Here is a 27,971-nt window from a genome sequence, read left to right on the forward strand (position 1 = left end):
TACTCTCATTTCTGGTTTTTCGCTTTAAATTAGAATTCCAAAAAACGTTACTAATTTACATCTTTACCTAAACTTCGTGCAGCCTTGATCCTGCTCTTGAGAATCGGCATTTGTATCGTCAAAAGGCACATAAAACGTACACCAACACCGCCACCACGCATTTTCAAGTCCACTTTAACTTTTTGTATGGAATTCTAGCAAAACTCTCTAGTGTCGATCGAAATTGCAGTGGAAAACTGGGCATGTCGCAGTCTCTTCCAAAAATGTTACAAACTTTAGAACCGCCACCAAGATAAAAAATCCGCACTACATATAATCTACAATTTATTGATTTATGATAACAAACAAATTTAATATTAACCATTCTGCGCAACGTCTCATGTACCTTTTCTAGTAATACTCCAGAACTAGTCGGAGATTGCGTACGGATATTTCCTTCTTCGGTTAAAGGCGATTAAAATCAAATTGCTTGAAAATGAAAACAATCTATACTATTTCTGCCAGCAGCTACTACCATAACAAATATAAATGGCGACAATTAATTTTTACTTTTTTTCGTCTATTCGAGACCTTTTGACCATTTTCTCAAGGAAACAATTGGCATCGTGGACTGCAATTTTCACTCTTGGCCATCGACTTTTTGACCCTTACCCGACGTGATTGTAGATTATTGCACTATAAAACTAGCGTCCTACCAAAACAGTAATGATTACGCATCCTCTTTTGCCTGGTGCTGAAGTCAAAGCTGCAGTACCTGAATTCAGGACATGTCTTAATTCGACGGGCGAAAATGTCCAGCCAAAAAACTCACCATCACGATTCCAGTATTCACATCATTCATCAAAGGTATCGATTAAATCGTCCTCCACCTTAAGCCAAACCAAGTATTTACAGCAAAATTGGTGGGCGAACTACTACTAACCTCGACATTAATTCTGCCGCATTGGTCATTAACGTCCACAACTCATCTTCTGTAGCTTTATGGTAGTTTGAAGAGATTGTGGGTTTTTTAGAACGGGAAAAATTCATTTCATAACACTCTCCCCCTTAAAATCAGTTATCGATTGAAATCTATTTCACTTCTTAGTTAACAACAAATGGCTTCCCGGTACAAGGTAAGCATCTATGAGAAGACGTTTGCGTAAATTACGCCAAACTCGACTCGGTATAATGGTCGTTTCATGCCTTAAGAAAAATGTACCAAGGGACTTTCTGACTTGGAATTTTTGGTTTTTAGGGGCGTTGCACGTACTTAAGAATTTTTCATTTTGGTTGCTTTCATTGCATAACAGCTGTGAATGCGAGCTGCTGAATGTTAGTGACATCAGCAGCCAAACGCTTGTTATCTTTTAACTTTTTAAATAATACATTGGGCTCAACTCATGTTACAAGAATAGACTACACATTTTTGGTCCTACTAGCTAAAGGCTTAATTGTAATATTGATTTCTTGCGACTCTTGTACACGCGGCTCTTTTTCTTTTTAATCCGCTGACGGTCTAGAGACGATGAAACCCAACAAATCAATAAATTGATCTCGTTTTATTACACCGTTACCTCCCAGAACGTTCTACTGCCATGCCAATCTTAAGAAATCGTGATCTCCAATGATCCCTTTGGTGCTTGTACGTACCTACACATTTATGAAAGCTGCCAGTTTAGGTCATTCGTAGAAGCTGCACGTATGAAGGGCTGCCTCTCATTTACGGTTTTTCCAAAGACTTGCAGTCATTTCGCTTCCCATAATTTCTTAATAGTTCGTTTGATTATGTCATCAGGGCTGTATACCTTCACTGACGTCCACTGTTTATAAATTAAAAGAAGCTATGATGACCGACTGTCTCCTTAGCATTCCTCATCAGCTATTGCACTCTTCTTATTCTTTGCGTCATATCCTCCTGACAACACCCTATGGTGAGCAAAGTATTAACACGTGCAGAACCTTGATCATCCACAGAATCCTGTCAGTGGTTAGAAATTCTGTCACCGTGTCCGCTTGGGATCCACGGCCTCGGATCTGACACGAGGGTTTTTTGTTTCGCACTCTCCCTCGTCAAACGTCCAGCGTGTCGCTTGTGCTTCCCCCTGCCTTCTTCCCTCGAGCACCCCTGGTAACCCTTTAAATCGTAACACAATAGTTTCCTTTCTTCGCGATTAAAAGAATTCGTATATTAGAAGAGATCTATTACTTTCCGTCGTTGCTTAATTACTGAGTAAAAAACTCACTTTACTGCACAATGGTAGCTGACAGACCCTGTACATAGTTTCGTTAATGTTGGTCATCCTGTTAGATTGGTAGCCCCGTTTGAAAGGTGGCTCCATCTTAGCGCTGTCAGTGTCAATGGAAATTTTCAAAATGGGCGATTTGCGATGAAAATTATATTGTTGGTTATGGTTTGGTTAATGTAATCCTATTATTTACGATTAATGCGTAATAATCTATTTTTGGTTTACCAATTAATTATGATGGCGTGGAGATCCCACGGAAAGTCGAACTCTGACATGGTACAACAATTAAGAGGTATGGTTTCCAATAAAAGGAAATGAGAATTAATTAAACAAATTTAAGCAAATGGCATTATTAAAAGTGATACGGTGGAGAGTGCGATGTTGGGGGTGGATCGTGGTAATTTTTGTTTAAATAATCCTTACATGGACGCACCACAAGGTATCGGGTATGGTGTCACTATTAGCGCTCCTCATATGCACGCACACGCTCTAGAGTTGTTAAAAGATAAGTTAGTTGAAGGCGAACAAGCTCTCGATGTCGGTTCCGGTAGTGGTTATCTTACGTCATGTATGGCGATTATGCTTGGCAAAACTGGGTAAAAATCATACATTTTCGAGAGCAAGGTTTATATTTTGCCTTTCAGTTTGGCAGTTGGTGTAGAGCATATTCCAGAGTTGGTAACAGTCGCGCTAAGAAATATTGAAAAGAATAACAAGGATTTGTTAGATTCAAATCGTGTAGTCTTAAAAGTAGGCGATGGTCGACTTGGTGTGCCCGATTTGGGACCTTATAATGCTATACACGTAGGTGCGGCTGCACAAACAGTACCACAACCATTAATCGATCAATTAAAGGTAGCTAATTAGAGTTTGCGCACTAATAATGGAGATACCGTTGTAGATTGGCGGACGTTTAATCGTACCTGTAGGCCCCGCAGGAGGAGATCAACAACTCGAACAAATTGATAAACTAGAAGATGGCAGCATAAGACGTACACCACTTATGGGGGTTATTTATGTACCACTCACCGATAAATCCAAACAGTGGGCGCCTTGGCGTTGACTGGTTTTTACCCCAACCGTCGCTTTTATCTTATATTTTAAACTCTAGTCAGTTATATGAAACTCCTGTATTAAATTGCTGTGAATTTTAAGGAATGACAAATTTTATTTTAACGTTATTGAATGAACCGTTTTTGTGTAATAAAATTAACCATAAGTATGATCTTTGCTTTGAGAAGTGGGTAGCGAATATGTTTGTTTAATGGTGAAAATTGTGCTAAAACTAATTTTAAGGCATCATTTGATTAACCACCTTAGTCGTTCTCCATTATAACGTTATAAACGCCATCAAAGCCTTTTGACTCTGATTGTGCATCTCTTGGTGCCTTCAGAGCTTTTGGCTGAAAAGATGGCAAGAAAAAAATTTATGCCTAAGCAGCCAAGTGTGACACAGAAAAGGCTAGGTGTCACCATGCTGCATTTAACGTCATCATACTCTGCTAATGTGCTTTTCACAGTCTTCCAAGCAACGTATGTCTTGTAGACACCTTCAAAATTCTCTAGGTAGTAGGTACTGTCTCTATTTGGGGTTATATTGCTGTTTTTTTCGACACCTGAGTGCATATTAGCTGTCATGGTCGAGAATGGGCGTTATGTGAAGTGAGGAAGAGACTAAAAGTAGATGTGGGCACGTTTTATTACTAGATGTTGAACTGGAGGCCCACCGTGATGTTGCTCGATCTTTAGTTAAAAGCAAATTTTCTGTGGTTAGCATGACCCACTCGGGCATCCGCAGTTTTACTCAAAAACTTTTTAAGAATATGTGTAGGTACCAAATTTGTGTGTCAATTGGTTCAGCTGTTTAGCTGGAAATGAGAGTACAGACAGACAGACCAACATAATCGCGATTTTGTTTGATTTGTTACTCCCATGCAATACCTCCCTTACAAACGTGCGGGTGGTAAAAATTGGATTTTCTTCTTAGCTCTATCAAAACGTTTCTTACCTGATCATTATACTCTAATATTGTGTGCTATTCCTGACGCCATTATCAGAGTTATAAGTATTAATCACAGTATTTTTCACTTGATCCGAGTGCTTTGACAAAATTTAAAGAATTTAACGACTTTTATCGTTTTGGAATGGGCGCAACAAATTTTCCAGGACTGTAGATAAAGCGAGTGTTAATTATTTGTTTTCAAAAGTCTTTTATCGTCGCGTAAAAAAATAAAAACGCCGGTTTCGCCTGTTAATGTAATATTCAAAATCTATAGTAATTTTGATCGTTTTTTTTGTTACAGAGTGCCCAAATGACCCTATCATACGATGTGTGCAGAAGAATTATTCTCGAGGGTAAGTCGAAATACAATAGTTTCTTTTTTCGAATTGTACTGCGGTCGAAGTCGAAGTTCTGTCCGTGCGATTTTATGAAATTTTGAAAATAATGTCCTTTTTTCAACCTTTAATAGTAAGTAAGCAATACCTTACATCTCGCCTTATATTATGTTATTAGCTAGGAAAACGTATATGAAAATGAAGGGTGATATTTGGGTGGAACAGACAACGAACTTCGGTAATTGTTAAAGGAACTTGTAGCCTTTGCTATATTTTCCAACTATCTATATGCCATCTTGCCTACAAGCATTAACAGGTCCTTTTTGAATCAATAAAAGTGGACGTGCTACAAGTTTTAGCGAGGAGTGACGGATATCCTTATGTTCTTAAATATCCCTACTATATACTTGTAGCCACGGATCTGCGCTCCGTCGTCATTGATTTGTGAATCAATTTCAGACAAGTTTTTGATCAATTTCGCACACTTGACAGATGTTACAGTGTTGTAACGTATGTTTGAGTATGTCTGAAATTGATTCATAAATCAATGACTCGGGCACCGATTAACTACCAGTTTAAAAGAAATACGAAAATGGTAAAATTGGTCATAAAAGACATTTTCATGAGTCTTTATGTCTAATTGAAGGACTTATTTCAAGAAATCTAAATTTCCTATAATACTTATCCGTGGTGCCAAACGAAATGTCGGAAAAAAGTTACGTAGTATAGCTTTTGCCACATTATAGATGAGTTCAAAATTCATATAAATTTCTAACCTCAAAGGCGAAATTCATACTAACCTCAAAGTGAACCATAACATTTGAGCGATGGTAAGTTTTTTAAAAAGGTATTAATTGTTGACAAATCGACGTTTTTCTTAAGGGTAAAGCGAGAAAAACTCGGAAAATTGCGGAAAAACGATTCGCTAAAATGAAAGCAATGATAAGTCCTAGCGATCCACGAATTAAAGCATCCCAAAGAGCACCCCCTCGACATAAGAAAAAGGAGGACCCGCACGCTTTAAAAGTGAACGAAGCTCCGCAAGCAAGTTCTGCCCTCTTCTTTCAATATAACACCCAACTGGGACCACCTTATCATATATTGATAGATACGAACTTTATTAACTTCTCCATTAAAAACAAACTGGATATAATTCAAAGTATGATGGACTGCTTGTATGCAAAATGTGTACCTTATATAACCGATTGTGTGTTGGGGGAATTAGAAAAACTAGGGCAGAAGTACAAGGTGGCCTTACGTATAATCAAAGATCCTCGTTTTGAACGAATACATTGTATGCACAAAGGAACATACGCCGACGATTGTTTAGTGCAGCGTGTAACACAACACAAGTGCTATATAGTTGCTACAAATGACAAAGATTTGAAAAGACGTATACGAAAAATTCCAGGTGTCCCAATTATGTACGTTGCTCAACACAGGTACACAATTGAAAGAATGCCAGATGCATATGGGGCACCGAGGGAGTAATTTTGTAATATTCAATAAATAAAGTTTTTATAAAAGCGTTTATTAGTTTCATAGTTTCAGTTAATAATACATAGAACGGAAAGCTGTGATTGAACAAAAATTAATAAATACACGCACTCGCAGGCTTTATGTGTAGGTGTTAACCTAAAAACGCAATGCATGATTAATAGAAATAAATTCATTATACTTACAATGTCATCAATTTTTAATATGGACCGCACAGTCTCGGTGGCCAATGTCATAGCGCTGATTGACACCAACAATGGTTGTACTACATGTTCTTCTAATATATCAGATATAGCGCCTTTGCGTACGTTAATTCCCGCTGATGTTTCACCTTTGGCATGTCTGTTACGTAACTCTGTAACGGTCTGTATTGGATTTAACCCTGCATTTTCGGCCAGAGTGAATGGAACAATTTCCAGGGCATTTGCATATGCTCTTAAACAAATTGAATCGACGCCCTCTGTCTGATCGGCAATTGCAGCTAGTTTTAATGCAACTTCGATTTCTGGAGCACCACCGCCCGCGATTAACGCACGTTTGCGCACCAAACAGCGTACTACACACAGAGCATCGTGAAGGGAACGATCCGCCTCCTCCAACACCAACTTATTAGAGCCACGTACTAAAAGCGTCACAGTCTTGCCCGCATTCTGGGCGCCTGTGATTTTTATTAGACGATTTCCGCCTATTCCCACTTCTTCCACTAATTCAGCGCTGCTCAAATTCTCGGAAGTGAAGTGATCCAAAGAAGCGATTGGACGACAATTAAGTGATTTACACACAAATTCAACGTCTTCCCTTTCCACATCTTTAATAACCAACACCTTGATTTTATCCAAGAAATGGAGTGCTAAATCAGAGACTGCATCTCGAAGTATAGATTTTTGAATCTATAAAACAAAATGGACAGAAAATTATTACCATTTCCCCACTGTACACTGCAACTTACCAATAAAACGTTGCAGCCTGCCTTCTTAATTTGCTTAACAATGTTGAGTATGTAAGCGCGTTCTTCCTTCAGTACGCGATCCATTGCTGCGTAATCGGACACAATAACATTGTGATCCATATCGGTTTTCGGGGGCGAAATACAGAACTGGATAAAACCAATTTTAGCCTTCTCAATACGTTTGGGCCCGTTTAAGTTGGCGGCCCTCTGCGAAAATACGATTCCGTCAATTAGTTCGGTATCTTCAACAGTTCCGCCCAGTTGTTTGATCACTTTAATATCTGAGAGATTCACAGCTCCTTCACGACCTGTAACAATCTATGAGCAACAAACACGAATAAGTAATAGGTAACGAACCGGGTTCGACCACTTTAAGTACAGCCTCTACAGCTAAAGGTGCAAGTAAACTCGATTGTTGCGAGACCACTTTGGAATTTAAAGAGGTAGATGCACTTCTTACCAGCTGCTCGTGATTTTGAAGCTCAACGGGCGTAGAAATGTTGGTTAAAATCTACAAAGAACCTGATTAAAACTGACTTTGGGAGAAATACAGTACTTCGACTGCGTGTGTAGATGCTCGTTGGAAAGCCTCAGAGATGGCAGTTGGATGAATACCACGGGCCAGGAGTTTTTCGGCAGCGTTCAGTAATGCTCCAGCAATAATGACAACAGTCGTGGTACCATCACCAGCTTCAATATCTTGAGCACGTGACAATTCTACTAACTGAAACCACAATCCGTAATACAAATCTCAAGAACACGACTTACCATTTTCGCAGCCGGATGTATGACGTTTATTTGTTTCAAAATCGTAGCACCGTCATTTGTTATTGTCACTTCGCCATTACCCGCTTGAATCTGAACAACTACTGTAAGAGAAGCATTGATAACTGACCAACTTACCATTTTGTCCATTCCTCGAGGTCCCAAACTAGTACGAATCGCATCACTGACAGCTGAAATTTTAAGTACCATTTTAATATAGCTCAATTGCTCGACAACAAAATGCAATGAATTCATTGCGCGTATCGAGTGTAAAATTACTTGCCATGCATTACAAAAGTTAGTAACAATTAGTAAAGACGTTTATTTACCTTTAGCGGCATTGATATTGCTCAATCGTATATCGGTAGGTTTACTTTTATCTTTATACGCGACACTAGCACTTTTATATCCATCTCCAGAGGCAGTTGGGGCCGTCATTATTTCGGAAATGTCTTAAGTTTTGCAAAAAGTAATATTATCGGGCGGATGATTTGAGATTTTTTCAAAATCGCCAAACCCAAATCTATCAACTTGACGTTTGATGCGAAACGAAAGAGATGGCGCTGTGGTGCAAAATCTACTCTAGAAATGAGAAAAAGGATAATTTTATTATTTCCAGTAAAATTTAAATTGCAAATTGTGAAATGCTTCCACAGACTATTATGAAATAATAATTACAATAAAAGTAAATATCACATGAGTTGTTATGGTAACCAGCCAGTCGATGACGGTTGTGGCTACTTATTATATCTAAAAATTTAAAAAAATCACCTTATTGCCGATGCGATGGCTGCTTGACTTGCAGATGTGATGCACATTGACTCCCTCGGTACTGCGCAAACGCAAGCGCGCTGTAAATTTGAATTTGCTTTAACGCGCTCTAATTAATAAAGCCTTCGGTCATCACTGTGAATTCCAGTTACATTATAGCCCCAACGTCATGATCCTTTACAGCATAATATGGAATAAACAACAAGAATTGTAACGTTATTATTTATTATAATCAAAACCCTTCTACCATCATGGTGTACGGAAAATAAATTAATATATTCTACCAGATAAATCACTATAAACTATTGTGCTCCATTTTTTATAGATGTGATGATGATAGATGTATATGAGTGTTGGGAAACAAGGAGTAGCTTTTTGCAATAGTTTACTCACCCTGGTGCCATAGTGGTAATCAACCTCATAATCACATGTTATGTTAGTAGCTTTCATTTCTTTCTAATTATCCAATATAAACAATATTTTTTGTTTCGAAAACTACCCGAGACGTGAGATTGTAATTTCTAATCAAGTGAGATCTCGACTCAAGATTGCATTCACTAGATGTTAGTAGGCGAGGTAGCGAATTGAAATTTGTGTATGGCCTGTGTTATTTATTTTATTGGACTGCAAGTGGTAGAAGTCTAGAGCAGCTACAATAGGTCTTGGTCAGCTTAAAGTAGAACTTATGTGTACTTTCGTTTCGGTGTACATACCTAGAGGACTGCGGTAGCAGTAGGTATGTAGGTTTATTGCGAGAGTGATGGAAAAAATTAATTAAGATATTGCAAATGTTTCTTAAAGAGCCCTTTACCACATTTTGTAACCCTGTGTTGGAATCGGTCTGGGTAGCCTAGGAGTCGCCCTTATACATGAACATCTGCAGACGTTCAATTGTCCTTTTAGAATTCAACCCTACGGCATCTGTTCCAAACTGTGGGACCTTTAGTAACTATTTTCATTTTTTCCTGAAGGCTCTGGATTCACATCATACACCATTGCAAATTTCCTTCTTTTTTTTTCAAATCTGATGCCCAAATTTAATAACTAAATCATAAACAAATTATCTTTTTTTACTATGAATCATCATGCTCCTAAAATTTGTAGGGGTTACTTTTAAGATGGCAATTTCCGTCAACGGAATTTATAATTTGTTCTGTGCATTTCATTCTAGGAATCACTGATTAGTTTTTGACAAAAGAATAGTTTTCTCCTAAATTGTGTGAAATCCGTGATAAATAAACAATGCCAAATTTTGTTTTAAAAGCGCTGTGATTGGACCATTTTCTAAAATCAGTCACGTGCGTACCTACTACGTCATCGCGTAATGTCACGTGACCCAGTTTTTAGTTTATCGTTGAAGCCGCTTACGCGTCCTATGCAGCTTTTTTCCGTTTTCTTTGAAAATAAGAACGATCATAACAAAATCAACGCCAGAAAATTAAAACTAAACACTTGGAAAATTGTGGCACGTCGTTAAATAAATCGGTGTTTTTAAACGTTTCAATGTTCCTCCAGAAATTCGTAGCCATGTACTTGAAATGTAGATAACCAAATTCATCTTGATAATACCTACTACACCTACTTACAATCAGGGGCGGACTGGCACGGGGGGGCGGGTGGCGATTGCCACCTGGCCTGTAGATCATAATGGCCCGTTGGAAATTTATATAAGTATGTGCTGTATTTAGTTTCTTGCACTATTAATAAATTATTAACACGTTTCTCTAATTGGGGTTGATGTTAGGTTGTTAAAAAATTCTGTTTTAATTGAAGTGTCCGCCCCTGTGTATAACCTTCCTTTTTTTTTACCAAAAATCGACTACACCAAAATTTCTCGGGAAAACACTTTTTCTTATTAATTTGAGTGCGTAGAATTCAAATCAATTCGTACTTTTGCGATCAAACTTCTCAATCAAAAGTTATAGACTAGAAACCAATTTCGAAAAAAAATTCAAAGGGCTGTAACTTTTGAACTAGTAGCCCAATCTTGGAACTGTTTGAAATTATGGATTCTATGATCATTTTCTCATATTGCGATTGATTATATTTTACTTTTCAGTTCTTGACGAACGAGGAGTGCCGGGGAAGTGTGCAGTGTTTCCATCATTACTTTGGTTGATATGGTTCTTCCCAGGACAGACTGAATTATTGAGGCTAAAGGGTAAGTGTCCATTCCTTTTTATTGCCAGTGTTTATTGCTCAATTTCTTTAAGAAAACGGTCAAACAAACAAACGCTTGACTACAAATAACTGTCCCAGTCAAAATTTTCAATTGTTTTAAACTATACATATTTTAATATCATTTCTAACGTAAGTCTTCTCTTTGTTACAGATTGCAGAAAGGCGGCCTCATAAGGTAGGATTTTTCTTTTTATGCATGGTGTATTGCATGTCATTTTTTGTACGGGGGGCAAAAGTGAATAGTGAATATCAACCAGAAGGAAGACCAATAATTGTTCTGAGCATGAGCTTCGTGTGTATTTTCCCTGTCTGTCATCCTAGTGACGTACGATTGACTGCAATGATTCTTAGAATAGACTTTTTCGCAGCGTCCATCTGTTTCCTCCACATTGGCGAGTGTGACTGTGAATTCACAGCCATACCAGCTCTGTGATGCAAACAGATTTTCTCTGCGAATAAGCCTAAAGAATCATTGGTGCCGTTTTTTCCGTTCCCAAGCTGAGGGACTTTGAGGATTATTACATTTTCATTTATTATTGCACGAAGTTCATCTTAGAGGAAGGTAAGTGCGTGGTCATAATATAATAATGGATTACAGTAAGTACATCAACTAAAAACTTTATGTGGTTACCTAGCTACGTACTAATCTCATCGATTGTTACAGGCGCCATCGACGTCGCTCAACCTGCTGGTGAGGATTATGCTGACCGCCAGTGCCGGATTAAGTTTTCCGAAAGCCCCCCTCCCCCCCCCCCCCTTATCAAAAATTTCAGTTCCAACTTTTACCTTTCAAGACTGTCAACAAGCAATTGAACGAGAAACTAAATTTTTTGGTCCTCTGATTATTGAGATTATTGTTTGTAGCATCCAATTATTTTGAAATTATACCTGCTTGCCACACTCTGTGGTATTTTTTAATGGTCAATAAGAAGTTACAGATATTTCCAAATTTTACGGGAACATTCGTATTACTTGTAGTCCCCCCGGGTTTCCAGGGCTGTAGCCCCATTGTCTCCCTCTTAATCCAGCGCTGCCAACGACCTCTGCGATGGATCAGCTCGAATTCAAGCCTGCTTTCGACTCAGTTCAACGATTATATGGAGATGGATCACGCAAACGAGGTGAGTTTTTCACTGCCCATAGCAGAAACACAAAACTTCATATAATTTTTTTTTAGTTATTGGTAATGGCGTTCGAGGAGAATCCATGCTAGTAGCTCGAGGTGATCGTGAAGGCCTACGGTGATGGTGCCAGACTGTATTAATAAGGTTAAGGTAAATTTTCACAGTAATAGCAACGCAAAAGTGCCTCACATCTAGGGTGTCTCCTTCAATAAAGAAACCCCTCCCCTCCCGCCAACATTACTTTTTTTGATTAATTTTAGATAAATTTCTATTATTTTATTTTTTAACTTATTTTTCTTCTTGTTTCAGATTGTAGAAGTGCAGCCTTATAAAGGTAGGATTTTTCTTTTCTATGCATGGTTGTATTATTTTGCAGCAGTGGGGGAAAACTGAAGTGTGTAGTGCAACTAAAAGTGATCTTTAGTGACTTGTGGAAATCGGCTCAGTTTTTCAACTGGGTTGACTATTTCTAAGGTCTCTCTCGCGGCATCAATCAGTTTGTATCGATCGGTATGACTATGACTTCATAGCCATATCGATTTTACGAAGCGAAGTGATTTTTTTCTGCGAATCTCACTGTGATAAAAGATATAAGACATACCTGTGCGCTTTCGTCAACTCGTTTCTATTAACAGCATCTGTAGATAGTTCGACTTGTGGTAAAGAAATAATTTTGTCTCATAGTGTTCATTTGCGGAAAATTCTCCCTCTTTTCTTCTCAAGAGAATTCAATGCAGGAATTCTTCTATAAATAATGCCATGCGGCATTTTAACGGTAATTTATTGAATTGTAACAGTTAGTGCGTATAGGTAGTTTTTTTTCTGGTCTAAAGGCGCCTTTAGCCTCCCATTCTATGCCTTGATCTTGAAGTATTCTTGCTACTTAAGTACATATCCCATGTTGTCTTTATGCTTATGCTTCCCCTTTTCTTCCTAATTTGAATTCCGGTGTTCCATATGTGTTTCGCAAGCCGACTGTTTTCCATTCGTCCAAGGCGTCCAAATAAGTATTTTAATTTTTGCCTACCAAAGGCCTCTATCAGAGCATCCACTTCTTTTTTATCTTCTTACTAGGAATTCCACCAACTCCCCTTTTCCTTCGCAAGTACTTCATTTCTGTAGCTTGTAGTCTGGTTTTTTGTGATTCGTTCAGCACCAAACTCTCTCTCTACCGTAGGTCAATATTGGTCTGTAAGTAGATTTCAAATTAACTGTTACAGTACTTACCGAAATAGTTTCTTTCTATCGCCTTTGGCATATTCTAGTCTAGGAATTCCTCGAGGAATTCAAAGTCATTTACTTGAAATGTAGATAACAACAAAATTAATCTTGATAAGATGGCAGTAATATACAGGATGGTGACTTTCGTAACCCATCATAGGGATTTCAATGTAAAATTCATAACATGCGATTATTGGCTCCCCAAATTATTTTAGAGTAAAAATGTATTAAGGTTTTTTGTAGGGAAAAATTTTTTACGTCAATCAACCGTATTAGTTTTCAACTTTTTGCATAATAAAGACGGAAAATTGGAAAAATAAAACCCGCATCTTTTTCAATAATCTGCGATGCCATGGAATTTTCTAAAACAAAAAGATATCCAGTTATCAATTAGCGGCAGTTCGAAATGGCTTTTATGATCGACTTGGTTACTGTATTGCAGTTAATGGTGACTTATTCGAACATTTATTGTAAATTGTTATATTAGGAAACCGTTTTTAGTAATTTGGTCGTTCTTTATGTTGAATTCGCAGTTCTAAATATAATACTTTTTGATAGAATTTGATTTGTTTTATAGCAGACATTCCATGGCATGAGGGATATTGGCGTAGTGTTGTATTATAAAATTCCATGGCATCACAGATTATTGAAAAAGATAGGGGTTTTATTTTTCCAATTTTCCGTCTTTATTGTGAAAAACATTGAACATTGATACGGTTGATTGACGTAAAAAAATTTTTCTACAACAAATCTTAATACATTTTTGCTCTAAAATAATTTGGGGAGCCAATAATCGCATGTTATGAATTTTACATTGAAATCCCTATGATGCGTTACGCAAGTCACCACCCTGTATACCTACTACACCTACTTACAATAGGTAAGCAGGTAAGCTAAATTATCTTCATTATAACGTTTGCAGGTTATGTGTATTATTTACTTACCCCTTACAATTGACAATTCTACCCAAATTCCAATTTTAGCGCGCTTGCGGTTGCGCAGTATTGAAGGAGTCAATGTGCAACACATCTGCAAGTCGGCTGCTTGATGTTGAGTGTGTAACATGCATGTAGGACGTGTTGTCTACGTGTTACGTGTAAGCGAGTATCGGCTCACAAATGACGATTTATGTATATTTTCTTCGGTTTAAAAATTGATGTTTTCATGAATGTCTTCATCAGTAGATGAAATGTGAAGATAATTTTTTCTTGTCATTACACTGATATTTATTTCTACAAAATAATGAAAAAACTAAACATTTTGCTCATAAAAATAAACTTAGAAACTTCTACTTACAGTTAAAAAATGGTATACATCCTTGTGAACAACTGAGCTTCTTCAGTCTGGTTAGTTTCATGATTTTTTCGTATTGTTTTTAACAATGGCACTTCTTCAATGATAATGCTAGGAATTTCTTGTAGGGGTGGCAATGCAATGTGTATGTAGGTGGTATGGCTATGGAATGATAATGTGAGGAGGATGAAGTTTTTTTGAAACATTTTTGATTAAGCCACTTTGCATTAGGCAATTGTCATGCAAGTTAAAGGTACACTAGCAAGTTTTCGTCCTTTTTTTAATAGCTAATACATTCTCAAACATTTTGAACACATGGATTGTTGTCATACTGTCACATTTTATTAAACTTACTCAATAATTGCGACAAAATTGTACTAATGTAAAATCTTAAAAATGGCATAGAACAGAACTTGTACTAAAATTGCATAATGTGAAGCTAAAGCGGCTTGCGACTTTCACATTGCAATAGAATTGCATTTTCATTTCGTTAGAAAAAAGTATTTGCCGTACCTTCAGATTACGCAAATTCTCGCAAATTTTCAGATTACGTCACTGTAAAGTGTCAACTGAAGAGTTTCCTCTTTAAAACTTTAGTCATAGCCACTTAATAATTAGGTACCTACTTCTAATACTTTGTCCTTTACATACTTTTTCTACAGTCCAAATTAACAAATTCAACAAATATAAATCAAATTTTAATCCAGTAACGTGGCGTATCTCTAATTTTTGGAAATAGTGTTAGTGTTGGGGGCGTAGAAATAATTTTGACGCAGGTTTTTAAGAAATTAACACAACGTTTTACTAGAAGCGGTGTTTCTTTTTGTCATTATTTTTCCCATTTAACTATAACATTGTATCCCTAGAGAATTCGCTTAAAGAGTAATTGTTGCTATCGATCGTAAGAACTATCATAGCTTCAGAAGGTGTTATAGCAACGGTTGAAGTTGAAGTTTGTCGGATTATACCAAAATATGAGTTATATTTTTGCTTTTTGGGCAGGATATGTTCGAGCTTTAATCAAAGTTTGAAAGTTTCTATAGTTCCTAAGAGTCGTCAGAATCAGGGGCGGACTGGCCCGGGGGGGGGGCGGGGGGCGATTGCCACCTGGCCTGTACGTCATAATGGCCCGTTGGAAATTTATAAGTATGTGCTGTATTTAGTTTCTTGCACTATTAATAAGTTATTAACACGTTTCTCTAATTGGGGTTGATGTTAGGTTGTTAAAAAATTTAAAAATTCTGTTTTAATTGAAGTGTTTTACAATGAATTTATCATTTTTTGTCGTAGCATGAATCTGATGAAATACAATGATAGGCGACGCGCCTCGTTTGGATTGTATATTTTGTTACTTGTTATTATCAGCTGCAATTTAAAAAAAAACCTGTATTGTAATTGATTTCCGGAAAAGGAGTACTTTAAAATGAAGCAAAAAATGTTTTTGTGATGCACCGCAGAGCTACCCCCCCCCCCCCGCCACCTCCATTACTACACTAATACTTTAATGGCCCGTAACCTATGCAATTCCACCTGGCCCGTAAGTACCCAGTCCGCCCCTGGTCAGGATAGTTTCCGGCGTCGTTGTAGGTGCTTCAGCTTAACGTTCCGTATCTGTTGATTTTCAATTTCTTTTGCCTGGTGAATAAAAAACCCAGGTGTTATAGGAGTGTCAGTATTTTGTTCTGCCATTGAAGTATTTTCAAAGTGTAATTTGGTTTGAATCTTTCCTAAATGTGACAGTTTTAAGTACTTAATTTCTATGGAAATGAAGGAAAGTGCAGTTATTGATTTTAAAGAACTTGTCCAAACATTTATTGAGCGAAATTTCAGGTGGTGATCTCAAAAACGGGACAGCTTGATGGGTCTTATTATTGACTACTGGTTAATAATCATTTCATTGTAAACCACTTTCAAAATCTGACTTTACAAGTGGAAAAAAAATGTGTTATTCACAAAGTTGATGAATTGCGAACCTGGGACACGATCCCAGCCAAGCTTTTATGCTTTTTTTTGTTGTTTTTCTTTCAGTTACAAGTTTGTGGCTTAAAATATTCGGTCGCAGTTACAGAACTTTATTGACAACAATTCGTAACTCCCCCGACTAAATACCACGTGATTTAAAAAGTTATGTGGAAATTCCTTTGTTAAATTTATTACATTATGCCTAATATCATCCATAATTTACCTACTTATACTTTAAAAAATGAAACGAAAAATGAAAAAATACACTGCTCAGAAATGAGTAAATCTGCAACTCGCTTCCTTTCATAGATACCAAAACTGTTTATTTCCCTTACACTGTAATATCTGTTATTAAAAGAGAATTGACATACTTATTGGGAATAGTAGCGATCTTTGAAAGACTACGTATTATATAATCCAAGGGTAGCGCTATAGCGATTTAAAAATATACCACGGTGTAGTATAATAAGGCGAAATTTTTTCCTTGTCCTCGAAATACGCATGAATAACAAACTACTTTTTGAGGAAGCTAAAAATATCCACGCGAAGATTTATCTGCCCAAAAAAAGCGTCAACGGATCGAGGAAGAAACACACCGTTCCATACTGTTAAAAAATGTTAATGAAGTTGATTTAATGCAAAAATTTTAATTGCTTTAATTAGCTTACGGCGTAATGGTACATAACTTTTAACCTTTGATAGATCTTCGCGCTGCGGAGAACCCCGCGTGAGGCGTCCGACAACTAAAAAAATCGTTCGCGGGAAACTTTTATGAAACATATATTGCGAAATTCTCATTGCCATATCGATTTAAGATAAATACCTGCTTCTGTACACATCAAAGTGTCTTATTATAGTTAAACTGCAGTGGCAGTAATGATCGTAGTTTCATGGCCGTCCAGGTCTGTAACATTTACACTTGAAATTCCAATCTGAAGATGTTATGTTTTGCTTTGGAAAGGGACCGATTATTGCTTCTTGAAAGCAGCAGGATTTTTTTGTGCCGAAAAGTTCGGGTATTGCCATGAAAATCTCAATTAAGTACGATGACGCATTCCCAATTTTTTCCAAATAGGTACCTTTTTTTGAAATCGCACTTGGTACAACAACAAGTTTTCGGTACGAAAATAAAAATATACTAGACCGAGTCACGAATTGTTATAATAAAGTAATTTATTAATGGTTAGTAAATACTGCGGAAACCGAATGTTTGAGTGCTCACGTTTTTTTAACGTTACCTTGTAGGAATAATTTTGTTTGTAAATAAAGAAGACGTTATGTAACGAAGAATTTCATCTACTTAAAGTGATCTTCTCGTACGAAATTTGCATATAAATAAATCTATCAATCAACTACGGTAAGGATTTCCAGCTGAGAGGCTGTTTTAATAATTATAACTGCAGACCATAAAAAATTAAAATTCGCACAGCGCTATTTACATATTCTAAGCATGAAAAGTGCCACCTTGTTTTTCGAATTCAAAACAAGTGAGGAAGACCGACTCCCACTGACCACGACCAAGTTTTTTATTAACAACAATCAATCGCGTTAAATTCTCATTTTGCTCGCGAGGAACTTTAGTAACAATTGAAACGTTCACTGCCACAATGCTTAACGTTATTTTATTACTGGTCGAAGTTACGTTAGCATATGCGCTTATCGAAAAGAACCCTTATTGTGAACTAGGTTGTGATTTTGGTGATGGTGTTCCACTCACTCACACCGTGTGCCAGCGAGGCATTAACGTACGTATACAATTTTTTTTGATAATTTCGGGGAATTTACTGTGACTTCTTAGAAATGCGGGCCCGCCACTGCTTGTGGTCCAAACTTCAAAGTGATCAGACTGACCGACCAACAGAGACAAATGATTTTAAATATGCACAACGCCCTCAGGTGTAGGGTGACTCTTGGCAGTGAGATGCGAGGAAAGCAACCGCCGGCCAAGAATATGCGAGTGATGGTGAGTTTGAGGGGCTGCTCCAATTTGAAAGTTCAGCACCTCGCTTTCAGACCTACGACAGGGAATTGGAGTTTATAGCCCAATGCTGGGCGAACGCCTGTGAGGGTACCGCCTTAAAGCACGACAAGTGCAGAAGAACGCGGAAGCACGAGCACAACGGTCAAAATTTGGGCTACATTAACAGTTCGGTTAACAACATCAACTTTACACTCGCCATGCAGCAGTTAATTACGCATTGGTACGACGAAGTTGCGCTATTCAACAATCAATGGGTGTACGATACCCGAGACAGGTGAGCTCCCAAAAAAATCATTTGCAAACGTTCACCTTATAATTTAGAGGCGTAAAGGTGGGACATTACACTCAGATGGTTTGGGCCGACACCCATAAAATTGGGTGCGCTGCAGTGTACTACACCGTTAACAAACCGGACGGGTCCAAGTGGCACGAGTTTCTATTCGTGTGCAATTACGGCCCTGGAGGCAATTACCTAGGGGAGGCGGTCTACAAGCCCGGATCCCCAGGGTCGGCTTGTCCCGATAAGTTGAACTCGAACAATTCGTGCGGAATGTGCGGGAAATTTATTAATGTTATAGAGGGCGATGGTTATCGGCCGTTTTTCAAGTTGTAATAAATTTATTGTTTTAAATAAAGGAGTTACAAAAACAGCTTGCCAATTTGATTAACCTGAAGTCAATTTTCGAATCGAAAGGTTAACGAGTGCATCGGAGGCTACATTATCGGGTGCCCTGTGCTGCAAATAATTTGTTGACAATTTCTTTTGTTTTTATTAAACTGGAAATTGCACCTGGAAAACTGTATCTTAAAAATGCCTTCCACGGTAAACTTTCCCTCTTTTAACTCCTTTGGTTTACGTAACAAATCTCCTGTCCTTTATCTGAAAACTTGCTGTAAATGGGTTCTTTGGCAAACTGACAATTCACTGTATGTTGATACAAATCGGAAAATGTTAACGGAATGCACTTCTCTTTTTTTCATTGGCTAAAAATCCAAAGGGCTGTAACTTTTGAACTAGTAGCCCAATCTCGGAACTGTTTGAAATTATGGATTCTACAGGCCACGTTCCATAAGAAAATTTTTTTTTCCGAGTCGATCTGAGACAATTTTTTCTTCGAGCCTCAAAAAAAGGCAGGTTGTAACCTTCCTTTTTTTACCAAAAATCGTCTGCACCAAAATTTCTCGGGAAAACACTTTTTCTTATTAATTTTGGTGCGTAGAATCCAAAACAATTCGTACTTTTTCGATCAGACTTCTCAATTAAAAGTTATAGACTAGAAACCAATTTCGAAAGAAAATTCAAAGGGCTGTAACTTTTGAACTAGTAGCCCAATCTTGGAACTGTTTGAAATTATGGATTCTACAGGCCACATTCATAAGAAAATTTTTTTCCGAGTCGATCTGAGACAATTTTTTTTTCGAGCCTCAAAAAAAGGCAGTGTATAACCTTCCTTTTTTACCAAAAATCGACTGCACCAAAATTTCTCGGGAAAACACTTTTTCTTATTAATTTTGGTGCGTAGAATCCAAAACAATTCGTACTTTTTCGATCAGACTTCTCAATCAAAAGTTATAGACTAGAAACCAATTTCGAAAGAAAATTCAAAGGGCTGTAACTTTTGAACTAGTAGCCCAATCTTGGAACTGTTTGAAATTATGGATTCTACAGGCCACGTTCCATAAGAAAAATTTTTTTTCCGAGTCGATCTGAGACAATTTTTTCTTCGGGCCTCAAAAAAAGGCAGTGTATAACCTTCCTTTTTTACCAAAAATCGACTACACCAAAATTTCTCGGGAAAACACTTTTTCTTATTAATTTGGGTGCGTAGAATCCAAATCAATTCGTACTTTTTCGATCAGACTTCTCAATCAAAAGTTATAGACTAGAAACCAATTTCGAAAAAAAATTCAAAGGGCTGTAACTTTTGAACTAGTAGCCCAATCTTGGAACTGTTTGAAATTATGGATTCTACAGGCCACGTTCCATAAGAAAAATTTTTTTTCCGAGTCGATCTGAGACAATTTTTTCTTCGAGCCTCAAAAAAAGGCAGGTTGTAACCTTCCTTTTTTTACCAAAAATCGTCTGCACCAAAATTTCTCGGGAAAACACTTTTTCTTATTAATTTTGGTGCGTAGAATCCAAAACAATTCGTACTTTTTCGATCAGACTTCTCAATCAAAAGTTATAGACTAGAAACCAATTTCGAAAGAAAATTCAAAGGGCTGTAACTTTTGAACTAGTAGCCCAATCTTGGAACTGTTTGAAATTATGGATTCTACAGGCCACATTCTATAAGAAAAATTTTTTTCCGGGTCGATCTGACAATTTTTTTTCGGGGCTCAAAAAAAGGCAGTGTATAACCTTCCTTTTTTACCAAAAATCGACTGCACCAAAATTTCTCGGGAAAACACTTTTTCTTATTAATTTTGGTGCGTAGAATCCAAAACAATTCGTACTTTTTCGATCAGACTTCTCAAAGTTATAGACTAGAAAGAAATCAATTTCGAAAGAAAATTCAAAGGGCTGTAACTTTTGAACTAGGAGCCCAATCTTGGAACTGTTTGAAATTATGGATTCTACAGGCCACGTTCTATAAGAAACCTGTCACAATTTGGGATCTCTTTATAGCTTAATCCTTTAATTTAAATTTCGGCTAATTATATGAGTACTGTTACACCTTCACCAAACTTCAAATTGTGGTTACGGTTACTGCCCTATAGCAGAGTGTTTCCTCAAACCTTCTGCAAGTATCATGAGACGCCTTTAAATACTGCTGATGGCAGGTTTTAATTTAATTTTTCCTACTTTCAATAACAAAACAAAAATTTACAACCTGAAAAAAAATAAGGTAAATAAATAAACCAATGGAAATATTGAAAATGAAAATTTGTTTATTAAGTGACAAAGTAAATAAATTTCAGTCACTGATCGGCACATGGCAGATTGGCATTGACTTTTGACCTTAGCGTAAGTTTTTTTACATTCAATTACTCAATCTTTCTGCTGTTATTCTGCTTTGGAGGGTTACTGTGACAAATTATATAATAAATAACCCTTGAACTTGGTTTCATTCGCAGTGAAACCCTTTGGTTTCGAAAAAGAAATTGTGATTAGAACTGACACCAAATTCAGTGGGTGCTTTAAATTAAAAAGACAAAATTTTCACTTTTTTCGATTCCTTTATTAAGATCTCTTATTAACGAGCGAGCGAGTGTATAATTTTACTGTGTTTGTCCGTCTGTCAGTCCGTCCGTTAGTAGATACGATATTTCGAAAAAGAGTGGACCGATTACGATGAAATTTTGCACGTGGATTCTTTATCATATTTGTCGATTGGAGATCGTGAATTGGCAATGTAGGCCAAAAAATAATTAAGGCTCTTTTCGGTCCTCTTTACTTATTACTCTGTAGTTTATTTGAGTAGATTGTAAATTTGCAATTACAATTAAAAAAAAAAACTTGTTTACTTTTTGGTATTCTTTTGTTTTTTTTATTATAGCAGCCTACTCCGATGTATAAACACGTAATTAATTAATTAGGTACTTTTGTGAAAAATATTGAATAACATAAAAACTGCGGGGTTTAAGCACAGCACAATCGAATAGCGAAATAAAATAGTTGTAGTTCCATTTGAAAAAGAATAGTTATAGCACTTTGAACAAATGTCAATTGAAACAAGTAAAAATATGCAGGATGTTCTATTTAAAAAGATCAGTTATTTATTGACGTCGTAAAAATGAGACACCCTGTACATTCAAAAATAATTCTGTAGATCCACAACCACCAATATTTTTTACCGGGTATCAGCTATGTAGGAAAAACCGGCGCACTGTTCAAAAATTTTTTGTGGCCCTTTAAAAACTGGGAAATGTAAATTGTAATTTTTGGCTTTTCCGTGTCAATAGGTTGCCGACCCCTGCCCTATACTAATCGCAAATATCCTCGGCTTTATTGCAAAAGTAATTCTCATTGCAATATTATAATTTTAAAGTTTTTTTTACTAATGGAGTGATTTAAGCTTTGCGCACTTTATTTAACACTATAATTTGCTAGTCTTGCAGTCAAATAAAAAGAGAAGAAATTTTCTATTCGAAAAAATTAGGTTAACTCAAAGTTTGGCGTTAGTTTCGTTTCGTAAAAAATTAAAATTTTCGTTAGGGCTAGAACATTAACTGGTTTGCATTTAAATAAAACTAGTTGCATAGTTTTGTGCTAATTTATGCGCATATTCTTAAACTTTGTGTCATGCGTCTCGTTTCCGAGAAAATTGGATTTATCCGTTGGGGCCCATCTCAAAGCTGCACCTTTTCTCTTGGGAAATCAGTTTGGAATGCATGTTATCACTCTTTCATACTCCAAATTTTGCGAGTCTTGTGTTTCACAGGAAATTAACTCTTCTTAATGTAACATTTTGTTCGCTCAATTCTCAAGAATGTTGTGCCTTTCAATTCAACTTCTATAGCACGTATTACGGTACTAAGAGCAACTGTTATGTCCTACTTATGGCGTTGATGTCTGCGTTCATTCAGTGCTACATTTTGGCAAAAGATTCCAGCAATAACCAAACCTCGTCTCAAGGAAAGACCACTTTGCCACTCAGCCCGCATTCGGAATTCGACTCATACTCAATAGCACTGATCCTTGAACTCGTAGAAGATTTGACATCGCTGTATCTTTTCGTTCTCGAGTTAGACCAGACGAACGGATAGGCTTCCTCCGAACAATTTCTCTAATAAAAAGGGAATGTTGGTGCTGTTTTTTCGTTTTATAGGTGTTGTCAATAAAAGTGTTGTTTGTGATATTGGTTTTGCTGTTGATCTTCCAATTGCTGTCAGTGGCTATTTTTACTTTTGTTGGCTAAAGGCGTAAAGACTTCCGGATTGGTATACACAAATCACTACAAGACTAGCGATTTGGGGCCGATTTAGGAGCATGAACTTATAATCTCTCTATACTCACGAACGGTAATTCAGTGAGTAAAACATGAACTTGTGTAATGTCATAATCCAAAGTAATTTAGACTATTTACTACTTCAATTAGCAGCAGAGTATACTACTTTTAAAGAGTATGCTTACTCCATCCAAACACATCTTTTAAGTTGCGTAGTGAAATACTGCCGAAGGCTGTACTTCAACTATTCTAATTCAGTTCCGATAAAGTACGGATGGCAACAGGTTTTTTAATGTATGGGACAACTGACCTTTCACTTTTAACCTGTATTTGAATAGGAAGATGACGTACCAGTTGGTTCATTCATTGCGACATCTTTAATACCGCACAGTAACAGTTGTGAATGGACCAGCTAAACGTCTGTCTTGGTCAGGGCCAAATACGTTTTTCACAGAGCCATATAGCCAGTTATTTAGGGCTCTAAACGATCTTTCAAATGGCAATCGATCAAGTCGAGCATTAGTTATCACTTCGCATGTATGACTAATCCGATCTTCTATGTGGCCAACATTTGACTAGTAGTTCACTGTGGGGCAAGTTCGCCTAAAATCTTACCATGCGACCTGGTATGACTGGCAGGCATCAACTGATGCAGGCGGGGGATGGGGGGGGGGGGGTGGTGGTGGTTTAAACCAAGCGCATTTTAGCTTTAAACAAACAATTATAATCATAGACCAGAAGAAGATGAATCCGCTATTTAATATTTTATTCAAGTTTATTGACAATTTACTTAATAGGTATAATAATGTCAGACGTTGAAATTTTCCTTTTTACAAGTATTTTTGTAATATAGCTTTGTATCTGTTAGGCTTATTTGGGCACTGTCCGTCCCCATTTATTATTATTCACATCTATTGATAAAATGTTATAGTATGGAATCTATTTCTTCGATAACCCTGATCGTTTATGATCGAGGTTCATCACCTTTACCTTCAACATATTCATATTCATGTAAATGATCATCCAAACTGGGTCTCCTATTTGTAAACTGTGTAAATCTTGTAACGATGACTGTCAATTTTAAACTTTAAACAAATGTTAATCATTCGACTTGTAATTTCGCTGGTTTCGTCACTTTAGTTCAGTATACAGGGTAGTGATTTGCGTAACGCATCATAGGGATTTCAATGTAAAATTCATTACATGCGATTATTGGCTCTCCAAATTATTTTAGAGCAAAAATGTATTAAGGTTTTTTGTAGAACAAAATTTTTTATGTCAATCAACCGTATTAGCACAGATTTAAGTATATATTTAAATCTGTGGTATTAGTTTTCAATTTTTTGCATAATAAAGACGGAAAATTGGAAAGTATGGATTTTGGATTTTAGTAATTTGGTCTTTCTTTATGTTGAATTCGCTGTTCTAAATTATAATACTTTTTGATAGAATTTCATTTGTTTTATAGCAGACATTCCATGGCATGACGGATATTGGCGTAGTTTTTGTATTATAAAATTCCATGGCATCACAGATTATTGAAAAAGATGCGGGTTTTATTTTTCCAATTTTCCGTCTTTATTATGCAAAAAATTGAAAACTAATACGGTTGATTGACGTAAAAAATTTTTTTCTACAAAAAACCTTCATACATTTTTGCTCTAAAATAATTTGGGGAGCCAATAATGGCATGTTATGAATTTTACATTGAAATCCCCATGATGCGTGACGCAAGTCACCAACCACCCTGTATGCGGACAGTCAGAAGGGCCGGTTCCTGCAAAAGGGGTGTAAACGATTTTATCGTTTTAAATGGTCCATTTGTGTCGAAATAACATGTATTTGATCACCAATTTTTTCCCGGCACAACTTTTGGCAGCCAAAAAACTTCAAAATGTTCGGACTTTTTTTAGTTTTTCGCTTAAAACTCGAAAACCTAGTCGAAAACGGTCCATATTTTATGAATAACACTTCTTGAGTAAATTAAAGAAAACACAATTCTGATGCGTCGATCAAAAGATGAACAAACACTATCGGTCCAATAGAAAAATTTTTACAAGCGATCAAACAAATCCCTTAAGGCTGGACAGTACACCCCGAAAATGCTTTATTTCGTTCCACGATATCTGAATTCTGAGTGAAGATGCGAAAGGGGTCGAATATTCCTGTGAAAGGTGAATGCTAGACAATAACGCCGGGATTTCTTAAAATGTTTTCAAATAATCTTTTTTTTAAGAGTAACGTCGAGGGCTGTTAGGGTGCCATATTTTGAAAAAGAAAAAAGGGAAGAAATTTTCCTGGCGTTATTGCCTAGATATTAACTTTACGAACTTATAGCAATTTTGGAAATTGTTCCAACTTCATTTATAGATTTATCTTGGAAAACGACTTAAAAGTTTACCTCAAGAGAGCGAAAATATAGCTTTCACCGCGCGGCTTGTTTTATACAGATAGAAAATGTGCATTATGTTTATACCATCGAAAACAAATTAATATTAACCAAATTTGGGGATTGACAATAGGCAACTGCTAAAATTCCTTATAAATCCTCAGAAATCCTTTCGAAATCTTCTTAAATTCTTCCCCATACTTGCTTTTGACACTCCATTCCAATACTTTACTAATACCGCCGCTTTCATATAGAAAATCCTACGCTTCGTCACGCACCCGCTCACAGATATTGTATAAATTAATAACAATATTTGCGATTGTTATATTTCAAATACTGCGTGGCAATATTGAGTAAAACAATTAGAAGGTAAAGTTTCTTTTTGAACGAGCCAAGGAAAACTATTTCAGTGACAAAATGCAATTGGAATGTAGACAAGGAAAATCAGATTATGACTTTTTCCATGTGAGAATGAAAATTAATTTAGAACACAATCTCATGGGTTAAAAAATTGTAGTTCACATGTCATATTTTATCAGGAACGACTTCATTCGGTACCGATAAACAATTATTGAAAGGTAAAAGTGACCGCATGTGCAGATAAGCGCATCAGGTGATTAATCTCTACCTGCTTACGTTACCGCCCCTCCATCAAAAATATAACTTATGACCAAATCATTCGATCGTGTTAAGGCGAAGTGCAGTGCATCTTGTGCGGAATGGTCTCCAAAAATTTCAAATGGTTCGTAGGAGGGTGCCTAGTACCGAAAGCAAGAATGCTAAGGGTGAATTTTGACAAGCACAGATTAGGTACCGCGTAAAATGCAGTAAGTAATTTGGATTTTTACATTTAAACATTGGGCATACAATGCAAAATGATTTTTGAGTTGGACAATAGGCGAAGGGTGACTAAATATTAAGTATGAAAATTTACTTCCGCACATGTAACTGCCGTTAGTTTCAATCAATTATTTTCCAAATCAAAAATTTATACACGACAAATACAATCATCTTATCTATCCATGTCTAAAATTGGAAACACATGTGTAGTCCATTGCGTCGGCGGCGTCGGCGTTTTAAACAGGTGTTTAGAAGTCTGTTGATAGGAACCGCACTTGCCTTTTTATTAGCTTTAATAATAATTGTCGCAGAGTTTACTAATTTTGAATTAATTTGATACGAATGAACCAAATACCTTCGCAAAATGAAATCTTGAAATCGAAACATGCAACTCGAAATTATTTGTGTCACCTCATGCCTAAAAACTGTACGAAAAGGGTGACTAGCAATTTCAATTCTCTATGTATTCATGTTAAATCCGGGTCCTTATTAGAGGCATTTAATTGGTCCAAAAATTCATTCAATATATCCACGCATTCACTAAATTCGTTAGAGTTGGAGAATCGGAAAGAGGATTTCCATTTTTTGCATATTCAGAACAGATAATTTTGTCTTGAACTTGTATTATTACCTCTTGCATATGATTGTTTAATGGCATTTGTCTCAGCAACGATGACAAATGGAACGATTGAACTGACTTGTAAAATTCCTACTCAAGGAGGTGCTTTTTTGATCCCCAAACGACGCCCTTAGGGATGTTATAAAGCACATTAGAAATGCTGTAGAAAATTCAAATTCATTAGCCCATTGCGTTTGGGTAAGTGTAACATCTAAAACGGTTTTAGAGATGTTTTAAATTTCGGGGGCCATCTATCGAACCAAGCTCATTAAGCGTGTTAGTTAAGGAATTGCGAAAATGAAATTATTATGGTGGTAACTTAACCATAAACGATATCATTTTTAATAGAAGTTTTGGTGTATTTTTTTAAAGACAAGTACTTTACAATTTAGAAATAACTTCAAATAATGTAGAAGGTCGAAATTGTCCAAAATCATTAATAACTTGAACAAAAGACGTGGATTTGGCAAGGATTACACCCAAAACAATGTTCTTAGGGACAAGTTTGGGGTTGCTGTTTTCGTGACGCAGCACCTTACAATTTATATGAAAATGAAATACACTTTCGCTTGCGTTATTAGATAAGGGGTAAGGCGGACTGACCTTTATGGCTTAAGCGTCACAAATGCCGCTGCTTAGTGACATGAGGGCATCAGTTGTAGTGAAAGGGTGGTGTTGGGAGAGCCATTCAAGCAATTTGGATGAGCCTTGTTCATTCTGCATCCTTCAATAATTTCCAACAAATTTCAAAAATTGGTCCAATTTTAAATTTTTGGTACTTTTTGAACTCGGATTTCCTACAATCTTTAGGAAAGGAGTAGTGAATTTTATCGTTCTTTTAGGAGCCTCAACGCATTAAAAAAAGGTTTTTTAGTTTTTCAGTTTTTTAGAAAAGTTGGAAAAAATGGGAGTTTATCGATAG

The 27,971-nt window shown here is 36.6% G+C and overlaps 5 protein-coding genes across 6 annotated transcripts in view; 4 read left to right on the plus strand and 1 right to left on the minus strand.

The window, feature by feature from the left end:
* The first annotated feature begins 2,322 nt into the window (after positions 1 to 2,322).
* Positions 2,323 to 3,398, plus strand: LOC116168437 (protein-L-isoaspartate(D-aspartate) O-methyltransferase-like). Its single transcript, XM_031484268.1, has 4 exons — positions 2,323 to 2,520; positions 2,569 to 2,824; positions 2,873 to 3,083; positions 3,130 to 3,398. The coding sequence occupies exons 1-4, from the start codon at positions 2,427 to 2,429 to the stop codon at positions 3,289 to 3,291; spliced, it is 723 nt and encodes a 240-aa protein (XP_031340128.1). The 5' UTR covers positions 2,323 to 2,426; the 3' UTR covers positions 3,292 to 3,398.
* A 1,948-nt stretch (positions 3,399 to 5,346) lies between these two features.
* On the plus strand, positions 5,347 to 6,094 carry LOC116168440 (rRNA-processing protein FCF1 homolog). Its single transcript, XM_031484274.1, has 2 exons — positions 5,347 to 5,395; positions 5,448 to 6,094. Exons 1-2 carry the CDS (start codon positions 5,393 to 5,395, stop codon positions 6,054 to 6,056), a joined length of 612 nt encoding a protein of 203 aa, XP_031340134.1. The 5' UTR covers positions 5,347 to 5,392; the 3' UTR covers positions 6,057 to 6,094.
* Positions 6,076 to 8,592, minus strand: LOC116168425 (T-complex protein 1 subunit delta-like). Its single transcript, XM_031484248.1, has 9 exons — positions 8,548 to 8,592; positions 8,106 to 8,358; positions 7,915 to 7,967; positions 7,780 to 7,869; positions 7,568 to 7,735; positions 7,369 to 7,522; positions 7,012 to 7,319; positions 6,248 to 6,952; positions 6,076 to 6,200 (listed from the first exon to the last, which is right to left on the minus strand). Exons 2-9 carry the CDS (start codon positions 8,212 to 8,214, stop codon positions 6,183 to 6,185), a joined length of 1,605 nt encoding a protein of 534 aa, XP_031340108.1. The 5' UTR covers positions 8,215 to 8,358; positions 8,548 to 8,592; the 3' UTR covers positions 6,076 to 6,182.
* Positions 8,593 to 11,535: 2,943 nt separating this feature from the next.
* LOC116168431 (diuretic hormone receptor-like) overlaps positions 11,536 to 27,971 on the plus strand; it is a 57,642-nt gene continuing 41,206 nt past the window's right edge. Inside the window, exons 1-3 of one of the 2 annotated variants that reach the window (XM_031484258.1) lie at positions 11,536 to 11,849; positions 11,906 to 12,002; positions 12,162 to 12,186. In XM_031484258.1, the coding sequence (XP_031340118.1) occupies positions 11,973 to 12,002; positions 12,162 to 12,186 (55 nt within the window). In that variant the 5' untranslated portion in view covers positions 11,536 to 11,849; positions 11,906 to 11,972. Of the gene's footprint in view, positions 11,850 to 11,905; positions 12,003 to 12,161; positions 12,187 to 26,330; positions 26,418 to 27,971 lie in introns of those variants that run through there. The other variant, XM_031484259.1, reaches the window with a different exon arrangement.
* Positions 17,799 to 18,959, plus strand: LOC116168435 (venom allergen 5-like). The gene is made up of 4 exons (XM_031484266.1): positions 17,799 to 18,073; positions 18,127 to 18,291; positions 18,342 to 18,583; positions 18,631 to 18,959. Exons 1-4 carry the CDS (start codon positions 17,936 to 17,938, stop codon positions 18,920 to 18,922), a joined length of 837 nt encoding a protein of 278 aa, XP_031340126.1. The 5' UTR covers positions 17,799 to 17,935; the 3' UTR covers positions 18,923 to 18,959.

The sequence above is a fragment of the Photinus pyralis genome, unplaced genomic scaffold (assembly GCF_008802855.1).
Source record: "Photinus pyralis isolate 1611_PpyrPB1 unplaced genomic scaffold, Ppyr1.3 Ppyr1.4_LG4, whole genome shotgun sequence".
In the NCBI taxonomy this organism is placed as follows: domain Eukaryota; kingdom Metazoa; phylum Arthropoda; class Insecta; order Coleoptera; family Lampyridae; genus Photinus; species Photinus pyralis.